Source organism: Rhyacophila brunnea, unplaced genomic scaffold (genome assembly GCF_057557595.1).
Source record: "Rhyacophila brunnea isolate RB1 unplaced genomic scaffold, BYU_Rbru_1.0 scaffold_16, whole genome shotgun sequence".
Classification (NCBI taxonomy): Eukaryota; Metazoa; Arthropoda; class Insecta; order Trichoptera; family Rhyacophilidae; genus Rhyacophila; species Rhyacophila brunnea.
In genome coordinates this window covers 27,574,184-27,587,295 of record NW_028232816.1, presented here as the reverse complement: position 1 = coordinate 27,587,295, position 13,112 = coordinate 27,574,184, and the positions used below count along the sequence as shown (strand labels likewise).

The window sequence follows — 13,112 nt, the reverse complement described above, 5'->3', positions numbered from 1 at the left end:
TAACTTAATTAATAAATGCTGAAATGGCAATGAATAAAAGAAAAATATGTGATTTAAAAAAATCAGATTTAACTGTCAACATTTGATTCTTTACATATAAAGATAAAACATAATAATATCGATGATAATTACACTTCCTTCAGATAAATAATGTATCAATTGTCCGTAGTATACAATACATATTAAGCTTTAAACAGCGGGAGATATTAGAATCATTTGAAATGTGGTAATGGAGGTGGATACTGAGAGTCTCGTGGATGGTCAAACAAACAAATAATTACATGACCAGAATATTGCAGAATTTTCTCTGCCGGCTTTGGGTATAGGACACATGCTGCAGGAATGATAACAACTCGGAAAGAATAAATTGTAGTATTTGGTAAATTGGAGGTCTGAGAGGACGAGGAAGAAATCCCACTGTATATATATGGATGGACCAAATTAATATTGCAACAGATTCTCCACTGATACATGCCCTGCGAGCCGCGAAATACGAAAAGATATAGAGCAAAGCTCTACAGTTGAAAGCTGCTCGACGGTTCCACGGATAGTAAAGTTACGAGTTGCCGAGGAAGAAGAATAATCAATACACAAAACAGAGCAATTCCGTATTTATAACGTTGAGAAACCATAAGAAAATGTTATATGCCACAAACTGATTACCTAGTTAGTGATTACGTATAACAATTTAAAATTAATATAATTTACCCCATACTCCCCTCAGTAGGTACACTTTCCTCTACGTTGGGGAACAAAATAATGGGCCACGGGCCGGCAGGGGGGAAATGCTCACGGGAGCGAGGGCTGCAGGGCGAGAGGGGAAGCAGGGGTCAAGTTGATGACTCGGCGTCAGTCTGCCGCGAACTTTCGTGCGCGTCGCAGTGCATTGAAATGGCGGCTCCGCCGGCCCCGGCCTTCTGCTGCGCGCGTGGGGATAGGGACCCGCCTTTCCTCCCCGGTGCTTGTGGTGTTTATCGAATTACCGGCGGCCATTCGCCCCCGCGACCCTCCGCCTTTAGTGCGATGTTAATGTCGGGCATTGAACTCAGGCTCACCCCCGACACCCTATTGGACATTACTGCCAAAATAGTGGCGGAAAATATTCCCTTCCAGCGCATCGAAGAACGGTATGATCGGATACCGGAACCCGTGCAGCGCAGGATCATCTATTGGTCCTTCCCAAGAAATGAGAGAGACATTTGCATGTACTCGTCATTATCGAGAGTGCATACGACTGCAGCCAATGGTGAACAGCAGAATCTTTCCTTCTGCAAAGGACTCAAACTCCTCGAGTCAGGATGCGTTGATAGTGTCCTGCAAGTCGGTAAGTGGTCCAAAAATCAAATAACTACACACTTGTTATAAAAATAAACGTAGTTTCATACAAAATAGGCAAGAAAATAATGATTGTTTTTTTTGTTATTTTAAATAAATTTGTAAATTAAACGTCACACTTCCTAAATAACACGAATACTTGTGCAATCGCCGTGCTTTATTTGGGTTTGGTAAACACAGAATGACTACGCCAGCGTTATAATAACGTCGTGACGAATATTTTCCTAGATAAAAATTGTAAGTTTTGCGCAATTAAACATTTATTAATTCCACCGAATCGATATTAGTAATAAACAGTAAAAAGTGTTTAGGTAAACATTGTATCGCACGGCTGCCGTATCTGTTTCTAATTGTGTTCGATTATGATTAGGTATACCAAAGCACGATATTACATGAACACTGCTTTCGTTGTTAATATTACGTAAAATATCTACGCTGTAATCGATATTTTCTTGCATATTCAAAAAAAAACATTGAAGTGTTGTAAAATAAAATTGTGTGCTATTTTGACAGAAACGTATCGTTGGAGCTAATCAAAATCGTGCATTATCGAACGCGGCGGACTACCTATTTCGATTTTCGAACGTTCATTGTTTTGTTTGGCCTTAGAAAATGTGTGTTTTTTTCTCCATCGGGCAATGGCTCGGTAGATCCGATCGCACAAGATGGACGAAATCGCAGGTGATTAATTATTGGTAATGGCATCAATGAATGCGATTGTGCGCATTTGGCCGCTGCGCATGCATGGCTCGATCAATCCGGCGGAGGCGAGCAAAGGGGGCCCACATTTCCCACATGCCCCCCAAATCCATACAAAACTTCCTCCCGGACGAACTTCGAGCGCTGAATATTTAAAACTTTTATTATCTGACATCAAAGGAATAATATGGAAATGCTATGCCGAATTTTTTCCGTGTGCAGAATCGGAAAACGTCTTTCGAATATTTACATAGTTATTTTAATTCGCTTTCAATTCTCTATATCCCCCAACTCCCAACTGCTTTTGTATAAAAAATAGATACCTACCTACTTAAACCAAACCATTATTTAAATTAGGAACACAAAAAATATTTTTTATATTACATACATTAGCATCCAAGAATTTTATTGATGTAATATTTACCTACTTACCTCTGAAATAAACATAGATAAGTAGGTAAACCTTTTTTAATGTTTCGAAACGATTTTTTTTAATATGTCAACCAAAATAGGCAGGGTACATAAACACCAGTTTCTTATTATTTATTTAGATGCAGTTTGGTTTTTAGGTCATAATGTACTAACATGGATTTGCAGTGGCGTGCGGTCCATAGATGCTGTAGATTCGGAGCATCCAGAACAGAAAAAACAATAAATTACTTAAATACTATGTAATGATATGGTACATTTTTATTAAATAATACCTATTTCTTTGAAAGATAACATAAGTTTAACGTCTAAGTAGATTATAATGGGTAGAATATATTATTATTTATGTATATTTCAAAGGCATCTTTGCTAAGGAAAGTCACCGCATGCCACCACTGCATGTGTACTAAGGATTGTAAATTCCGGAAAATAATCAATTATTGGATTAATATTTTTTCAATCTTGGAATTGCGCAAAACCATGGGAATCGGAAGAAAGCACACCACCATGGTACCATTTTCCTACTATAATTTAGTTGATAGTAAGTACTAAACTGTTGTATCCTAAAGAGTTGTATAGTTATATAGTAGGTACCTACGTTTTTGTCAATCTAGAGAAAATTGGGATGTACCTACATATTATAGATATTATTTATATTTTTAAACAAACGTTACGTGGATGGAGCTAGGGGAGGTCATCGTCCAATGATGAGTCGATGATGAGGATAACAATAAACTACCTTATAAGTGGCCAGATACAAGTTGGCAACATTACTACCACGACAACTCACTCGACTTGCCCATTAAATCTGGGAAGAATAATTAAAATAGGGCTTTTATTAATCCAACATGTTGAGGTAAAATAAATTATGATAATTTTATTATAATACATATTTTACGAGGTTGTCAACCTTTACTATGTTTGTTGGGTGACAAATTAAATTATGTTATTTCTGCCAACATTCAATATCAGAGCAATAGTTTCAATTTTTTTTTTAAACATTGTGGACATTACAAATTTTAAGTTTAAGACGTTCACAAAATGACATGAAACATCATCACAAAAAAGAAAAAAAAGTAATAAAAGCGATAAAAATAAAAATTTGAAAAGAGAATATAATATGAACATACAAAACAGTGAAAATACAATTATCTATACATATATAGAAGTTCAAGGAAGTACACCGAGTTTGCTAAGGAGACCCTATTTTAAGAATTTATAAAATAGCCTCCACCTAAACTCACCCTCACTCAAGTGGAATATATCAACACCCGAAGCAATTTGGGTGAACATAGTTATCGCCCTCCCAATTGGCATTACCAGTGGCAGGTTGGTTTTGGTTGTGCACCTTGGGAGAATAAACAACTGATGCTCTCTATATCTAAGATAGTTATTAGGGACACACAGGTCAACACTACCCATAATGGCAGAGCTCTCATCTATACCTCGTATGAGTCGAAAAAAATACGTAGCTAGATGAAGGTTTCTTCTAAATTGCAGACTGCAGTTTGTAAGCATACCTAACTTACCCACGAAATTGTGCTGATGGGTATTATAATAATAATTGTTTTTCTACTGGTCTTAAAAAATGGAAATATTTGGTAAAAATTTACATTATACTACGTATATTATTTTTAGTTTAAGGGTGGATATTATTACCATTAATTTTCTGACGATTTTGTTTGCACCCTGTAATTGAATAAGATTTACTTATCTATTGGTATATTTTATTATGCTTTTTCACCATGAATTAATGAAAAAATGGTGACTGAATAATATACTAATACTCATGTCCAAATTTTATTGATTTATAGTGTCCTACTGCAACATTAATTCATTATTTTTCCTGGTAGGAATTACGTAGGTATTTGGAGAGTATCACAAAGTAAACAATTATTGTTACTAGCAAGGTAGACAATATTGTTAAGTGGTTGTTTTAATGCTTACCTAACCACTCATTGACTTTTTTTACTGATATATGTATTTCTTGATAATATTTACCTACAGTTTTTGTATGTTTGCTGTGATATAACGTCAATTGTTATTTTTAGTAATACTAACATTATCAATATTGATTTGATAGGAACTTCGATCCGTATTTGTCTTGGATTATCTGTAACGCATGAGAGAAAACATACGAAAATGTTTAAAATAAGGTGAGACGGGGAGAAGACATGCTAAACATACACGTATAAACACAAATTCTAAATTAAAAAATCGGAGAAATCGTTGATTTTAATCGGGTCGTGAAAGAAAACAAATGATACTCACAATAGTTTGACAGTATGTTCTTGTTAATACCATTGTGACCGAGAAATCTCGTCTAGACAATTTTTTTTTCCAAAATTTTGGGAATTCTCATTTCTCGAGAATTGTCACGAGAATGAAATAACTGCCCAAGACACTTTGATATCTCATTTATATTGGCCGAGAGAACTAAAAAAAGGCTCTCAAATTTCACTGTGGACAGAATTTGTTTAATGATTTTCTAGAGTTCTCGAGATCAAAAATTCTTGATTTCGAGAAGGTTGTCATAACACCTCAGTTTCCTCCAGAAAGCCAAAAGCATGTCAATGATATTTTTTATTGAACAAATGATTTTCATTACTTTCATAAATCTTCAGTAAAACCGAGTTCGTTATCTCATTTTGATTTTTTTTCATTGGACCACGCTTGTTTCGGATAAAATCGAGGATGTCCAGACACCGTGAATGCGTAGAGGGAGGTATTTATTTATAATTCGAGCTCCTTTACCTTTTCATAATCTCTATTTATGCGGAAGATTGCTCTTCTTTCGTAAGACTTGGGTCAGTACAGTAGCGTCACCAACGGGGGTGGTTATTGTCATCATAAAATAGATTATGTAATAACATCTAATCCGGAATTAATGTATTTAAGTACTTATTCATTTAGGGTTGGGACCTTTCAACATTTTAAGCATTCACAAAAATCCCAGTAGGTACCTACATATATTTTCCCTGTAAAATTTTCGTATTCTTCGATTATATAAACTAAAAGATATGTCTTTATAAACTAAGTGGTGTTCGTAAATGACATCACACATTTTTTCGCTATTTTTTGACCTCCCATCGTCACAAAATTGACCCTTCCTCTTGTTAAAAATAAATTTGATGGATTTTGGATGATTAGATTTTCTATTTGTTTATGTTAATGGCGTCACATTTTCTACAAAATATCACTTTCATATTATGACAGCCCCCTAAAACTACCATATTTTATGATCACATTGATAGGCGATTTAGTAAACCTACCTAAGTACTTACTTATTTTGATTTCTAATAGGAGTATAAGATAAGTACCTACTAATAATGTTGCCCGAAATTGGATTACGTAACATTGATCACGCGAATATAATTGGCCGCAGATAACATATTTTTTTTAAATTTTAGGATATTTTTAGAATTATTTTGTTTACTGACGTACGTTATGGTTGCTGCATTATTTAGGAATGGGTGAAAAGAAAAATCCAGTTGTGTAGCCTTTAGTCTTTAGCCTTTGGACATCTCTCGTGTTGAGGGTCCACGTCTCGCAGCCATACGTGAGCACGGGTAGCACACATTGGTTGAACACCCTACGCTTAAGACAATGGTAGGCCACTCTTGAAGATAATATTCAGACGTCCGAAAGCACTCCATCCCAGCTTTGTTCTTCGAGCAATTTCATCGTGCATGCTTCCGTCTATGGACACCTGCTGTCCGAGATAGACGTAGCTGCTGACTTGCTCGAGTTGGGTGCCAGAAATACAGATAATCGCAGGGTCCGAAAAACAGTTCCTCATTACTTTTGTCTTTGAGACATTTATCTTTAGACCGACCGTTTGACTGACATCCGCGAGTTCTTGCATTCTACCTTGGAGGTCTTTCGGGTCTTGTGAGAGTATAACAATATCATCTGCAAATCGCAGGTGACTGAGGTGCTCCCCATTAATTGGGACACATTTTTCCTCCCAATCAAGTTTCCTAAATAAGTCCTCAAGAGTAGCGGTGAATAGTTTAGGTGAAATGGTATCACCTTGCCGGACACCTTTGTTAATGGGGAATTTACACGACCGTTTGTGGAGTTTCACGCATGCTGTGGCATCACTGTATATACTGTTCAATATGTTTATATAGCGTCTGGAAATTCCTTGATTGCTAAGGGCGTCTATAATTGAGATTTTTTTGATGGAATCAAACGCCTTTTCATAGTCTATACTCTATAGTATATATCCTAATAATAATATTAAAATATCGCCACGGTCGCCATGCACGCCACTGGCGCAGTCTCCCATTTAAGTAAAAATAATTTCTTATTGATGTAGATCGGACGCTGATGTGCTGTTGAAAAAGCGGTAATTTATCCGAAAACAATCTGGTTTCTAATGATATGTAAATTTGAAACACTTACTTCACTGTAATTTATTTTAAATATATAGGTACATATACAATATATTATGATAGTTATATTGGAAACCACTTGAATATAGATGCCTCGTTCGTATAACGGTCATTAATGTGTCAAAGTTTTAGTTTATTATGTTTATATAAAGTAACATGCTCCTCAACTTAGATATTTATATAAACATTACTGTATGCAAGTATTTATTTATCTTGCATACCTGCTTCTCATTAATTGAGATTTAAGTGGTTCTTTTGTCAGAACCAGGTAGCACAACAATAATGAGAAGTGGGTTTCCTCCTTCTAGGTGAGGCTGTAACAAGGTTTAATTCTTGAGTGGAGAAATATGGGATATATGCCTCTATGCAATGACATTATTAATGGACGACGCACTCAATACAGTAGCTAGCAAGTAAATTCGCGCATTCTCATGTATAGGTAGACGTCACGCAATTTCCATTATGCGATATCACGCATCGGGAATTTATAGCAATATGACCTTTATCGTAATGGCGTTAGAGCAGTGTTTCTAATGGCAATGTTCATTTGAGCGAACCCGTTCGAACCGAACCATTCGGCAGACCCAACAAAAAGCATCAGGAATTTATAGCAATATCACCTTTATTGTAATGGCGTTAGAACAGATTATGCCATTCGGCAGACCCGACAATAAAGTGAGTGTCATTTTCTTTTCCAGATGATTCGTCCATATTAATGTCATTGCCTCTATGTATTATAATATGAATTAATGTTAGTAACGTAAACGAAACGCTCATGCATTTAATATTGATAACATTCGAGAACATTCCGGAGGGTCGTTAGACCGTAAACCAAAAGTGGCTTCAAAGTCTTGGTCAAAGTGTCAAATTCGGAACTCAACTTATCAGTTATCATTGATTGTAGGTAATTTTGTATTGTGAACACATTCATCCATTTGTGGATTTTAGACGTCATCATAATCACCCGTGGTATATTCACTACAGGATGAATGCCTTCCCTAATTCATTACATTCCTCTGGGTTCTCAGTTTAGCGTCCATACAGATTATACCCCCACACAATGACTTATTAATGATAAATTAATGTTTGTAAACTTTTGCCAACACAGAAACTTTGCTATCAAATTAAATGTAGTTTGGATAGTTACACCATACAATTTTGCACGATATAATCAAAACATTAGTAAGTAGGTACATAAAGTACATTAACTGCTTTTATACAATGTTTATTTGTTTACAAACAGATACACACATTTGTATGAAACATCTGCAAGTATTGCTATCAAATTAAATGTAGTTTGTACAGTTCACATCGTGGAAATTCGTACGTTTTAATCCTTAAAAACATTCCACAAAACCTTGCGTTTCTACTTCCGATGAAACAGTAAAAAAAAATCCGCCAAATACTGCCAGACTTGCTTGTCAGTACAGTTTATGTACAATGTTAAATTGTTTGCGAACAGATGTAGATATTATATTGGTCCAGAGTAGTCTGAAGTATCTTATCAGGTAGTCAGGGAATGCGTATCACAAACTCGAAAAGTATAAATAAATCCAAATCCCATGATAAAAATATAAAAACACTAAAACGCCAATATTTGTACAGTACAAGTACAGTAGGTAGGACTTGGCACTGGTTACTAATTTCTCTACACTATTATTATTTAATTGGAGTAGTTTCTACATTATTATTATAGGTAGTTAGGATAACAAAATAAATGCGCATTTAAGGGTAACTTCTTTAATTGGGCCTCTTCGTGATCGATTGCCAGGAAAGCCTTGAAGGGTTGATCGACCTCTCCTCAGACAGACCGCCTAATCGTTTCACACGAAATGATCGAAACGATTTGAGCAGTCAGGTATGGACCTCTTATTTCAGACCCTGCCACGAAATCTGATCGATGCCATTACGAGGATACTCCGTAAAAGTAATGATTCCCACACCCCAATTTCAAAACCCACAATCTATTATTTTGTAGCATTATTCAACTATTAATAGTATCGTCATTGTCTGTGAGCATTAAATATTGATTGTAGACATGCAAGCGGTAGAAGTTAATTTCGTTTTTCTACCTCATTTTTAAGGTTGCAAATAAATACATTGAGGTCCGACCATGAACACAAAATTAATGGTACAACCCATAGACTATAGATACATCTAGACACCACCCGTTGCATTGCTAAATGAAGCTACGTGCCGTGCGTTTGGTTTGTGGGCGAGCGAACGCATTCGCCTACAAATGTTCGAGACCATAGACCATTTCGCTAGTGCTCGCCCAAAGTGCTCGCACTGGACGCTCAGAATTAAAATATAATTTTCTATTTTTTTACGTTATACCTATAGTATTTTTAAGCGGCCAAAATGAAACCATTAGGTAAAGATATCCATAATTTAAGTTATTTTAAAGAAACACTAGGTCACTGATATTAAAATAAATAATAATATACAAATAAATTGTCACGAACATGTATCAACTTACCTATGAAACGTAATACCATCTTCTTGCTTATCAGTACGGCTACCATATTTTAATACAACACGCAGAACCACCTTTCCTACTTAATTAACTAAAAATATATACCACTGACTTTGTGTTTAACACAAAAAATAGCAAATTTAGCAACACGAACTCGCAGATTATCGATGCTACGTGAAGCGATTCACCACGATTTGCTAGCGATACTTTTGGAAACTGACTCTAAAATATGTAGACCTTTTATCTTACTCTAGCGCGTGTCGCAGAGATTATAAGGGTGCCCAATACTTTCTCACTCGCACCCATGCATCGTTTTTGTTCAGGCCTTGGTACAACCTGTTTAACCCAACCGGGTGTGGTAGCCATTTTAAAGCAGCGCTGACTTTATTATTTTAGGGCTTTAGGCCATAAAACTAAAGGACACAAAGCGCGCCGACTGTCATACTACAATTAATATTGAATTCGCGATATGCTTTACGTGACAAATTTTAATACATATTATATTATGAGATAGACCTCACTATTGAAAATAACATATTCTTTAACACGTGTTCAGGTAGGTATATCCCATATTTTTCCACACTGGTACTCTGTCTTAACCAAAACACACCCGATAGAGTAAGCCGGGTTCCATTAATTTTATTTTAATAGCAATGCATAATCGAGTCGCCATAGACAAATACAAAGTCGTCTGAGTAACCTCAAATTTTAACACTATCGAATGGGTGTCTTTTACGTGACAAAATTTATTTTAATACAGACGTAGATATTGGAAATAGCACATTTTTTTTAACACGTGCTTAAGTTTGTCCCATATTTCTCCACTCTTAAAAGTTAATACATACCTACCTTCTTTCAGCCACACCCAGAAAGTAACCCACTTCTTTTATTATGTGCTCCCTGATACACTATCAGTAGTATCAGTGACTATCATATTAGCGTAGTTTCGCTTCTGAAGACGTGGGATGTCGCTTCGAATCCCGCGTCCGGCAAATTCACTTGTTTTTGAAAATACATATTTGTTTGTATCCAAAGCATCGTCTATTACTAATACGCCTAATAATTAATAGGCAAGGCCGTGGTACTAAATTATGATTGTTGATGGTATTGCTAGTTGTTGATTATGCGGTAGCCTGTTCGCAATAAATGACGATCTTAGATTGCATATTTCGTTCAAATTATTTATTTCAATATGCAACAATGATCATTTTCTACAAACAGTTTACCACATTGCATTCGAAGTATGAGCAATAACTAGCACTATCATTGTAGTTTGTAGTTTCATGTCACGGCCTGACTACAGTAGGCCTTGAACAATAGTTTGAGCGAATCGCTAACAAGTACCTACTTAATCCTCGTAACTTTTGGTTATTAAAAACCTAGGGGATGCGATCAAGATCTACACCTGATTTGAAGCGCTTATGGTTGATTAAATAAATGAAATATTTTTTCAGAAAATTTAATCGCGTGTCTCTTTATGTAGTTTCGCCACAGTGCCAATAACACAACCTTTAAATTGAAAGATTGTTTGCAAAATAATGTAAATTACTGATGATGTTACGTAGCTGCTTACAATAATTTATTTTCATGTTCAAAAGTGTTAAGTTTGGGTAGATTTATGTATCATGCAGGCACGCAATGTAGTAGATTATTCTTTATACGAAGGGCTAGGTACAATAATTATGCAAACAATTTTTTTTCTTTACTTAACGTTTCACCCCATTACATAATATATAATTTATGTACCTGCCTACTTTCTGGAATTGAATTTCGTTTTAATTGATGGTCATATCATGCGCATTTCTAGTGAAGTTCAGATGTTTATATCATTTTGTCTATAACCGGTATTGGACTATAAAAGATCTTTGACAAAGACGTTTTATAGCACATATAAGTTTTTGATTTATATGTTTGTAACCTGTGTGGCGATTATTAAGTTACATTTCATATTTTTTGTGTTCTACAATTAATAAATTTGTTTGTTAATTTCTTGCCGTCTTCCGTTTTGATACCAGCTGTCACAACAGTGGTCCAGTGATGTCATGTTTCATCAAGTAAAAATTGTTGGTTTAAGTTTATGTCAATCACTAACCATAGATTAAACCAATGATACTCAACCTTTTTTTTCTTCGGGCCAAATACATATATTTGTAAAGTAACGCGGGCCGCATCACTACTGGTGTGACGAAAAAATTCATGAACCCCCCCTTTTTTACAAAACATTTTTGATATTTTATAAATTATGCGTGTTTTTTAAATCAATCTTGTGCAATAGCAACACTCTTATATTTATTAGATTTGGACCATAATGACAATCCTCTTCGGGTGTCACTTCTGTGCGTCAAAGTCGAAACGAATCTCAAGATATACGAAATTCCTGATACCTAATAAATGTGTTTCGGGCCGCACATAAAAGCTTAAAGGGCCGCAGGTTGAGTATCGCTGGATTAAACAAATCTACTAACGTTGTTAATAAAATCGTCCATTTACATTGTATAGAAGACATATTTAATGATTTTATTTATTTACGCAAAATAATGGTGAATATTTCCGCACATATTCTTTGTAAGTATACAATTTACTGCTCATGAGCTCATGTTAGTCTATGATCCGCACACACAATGGGTAAATTATGTAGAAGAAATAGAGAAAACTTGGTCTGGACCACAGAACAGATAATAAATATAATACCGATAGGCCATATTCAATACGCCGCGTGGTGAAGCAGGATTTTGAATGTGTGAGTGCCCTACGAAAATGAAGCACGCATTATGCACGTGCAATGGTGTGTGTAATACACTAACATTAAATGAGCGTAAATGCATAAACCGAGAGCAGTTTTCAGTATTCGACCTAAAACGTATTATTGACACGTGTGTAAGTTTAATCCGGATTCTTCCTTACTCGAGTCGGTTACCTGCTATCGCCTTACCCGTTATGTATTTCAGTTCCCATTATTTCTGAGTTCCCTGATTATACCTATGTTATATCTCTAGCCCCCTCCCTCACAGTGCTATTTTCGTTCCCTGGTCTGGACTATAATATGCTCCGTTTACGACCTACGTATTGGTCATGACGCGTTTATATTCACGCATCTTTTATTGACCAATTGATTGACTACCTACCGTTTTAACTGAAGGCGATGATAGATTCCTCACGGGTGCAACTTTGGTATCTTGGGTAAAACTCACCTTCAAATACATTTATTTTTTAGCATAGCTCGACAAACGATTTTAGCATCGATCCACCAGGTCCCAGCGCTTCTATCGGCTAGAAGTTTTAGTCCTCTCAAAACTTCGCCCCCAACTTTTTCGTTTTTTTTTCTCCCATTTCTTTGGTTGTTGGGTAGGCACTTTGGATTTTTTTGTTGCGGGCCAAACTGCTTCACGATTTGCTTGATTCGAGCGCTGCTCAAACGTTTTTAACTCTTGCGCCTATCGTTAGTATTTTGTTTTTTTCTTTACGACTAATCAAGAATTAATTAAACAGTCATAACTCACGTAATCTAGTAGGTGGCTAAAATCTCGTCCTCTGTCCCTCTTCAGACTGGTAATACATAATAATTGTCAGACAATGATTATTTTAATGCTTGATGTAAAGCATACAGGTACTAGTAATTATTCTTACATTATGTGGGTAGGTCGACAAGTCCGAAGAATGGCATATTTTTACAATGTGTATGTTCTAATTGAATTCTGAAGCATTCTTAATATTATTATAGAGTTGTTGTTATGGGGAAACTTGGGACACTATTTTTCATAACATTTACATCGTAT

At 35.7% G+C, this 13,112-nt stretch overlaps 1 protein-coding gene across 1 annotated transcript in view; it reads left to right on the top strand.

Annotated features, from left to right (window-relative positions):
• The first annotated feature begins 851 nt into the window (after positions 1–851).
• The window catches only part of LOC147074567 (zinc finger SWIM domain-containing protein 4-like), a 171,494-nt gene continuing 159,233 nt past the window's right edge, over positions 852–13,112 (top strand). The window contains exon 1 of the mRNA XM_085944090.1: positions 852–1,324. Coding sequence (XP_085800216.1) covers positions 892–1,324 — 433 coding nt within the window. The 5' untranslated portion in view covers positions 852–891. The remainder of the gene's footprint in view (positions 1,325–13,112) is intronic.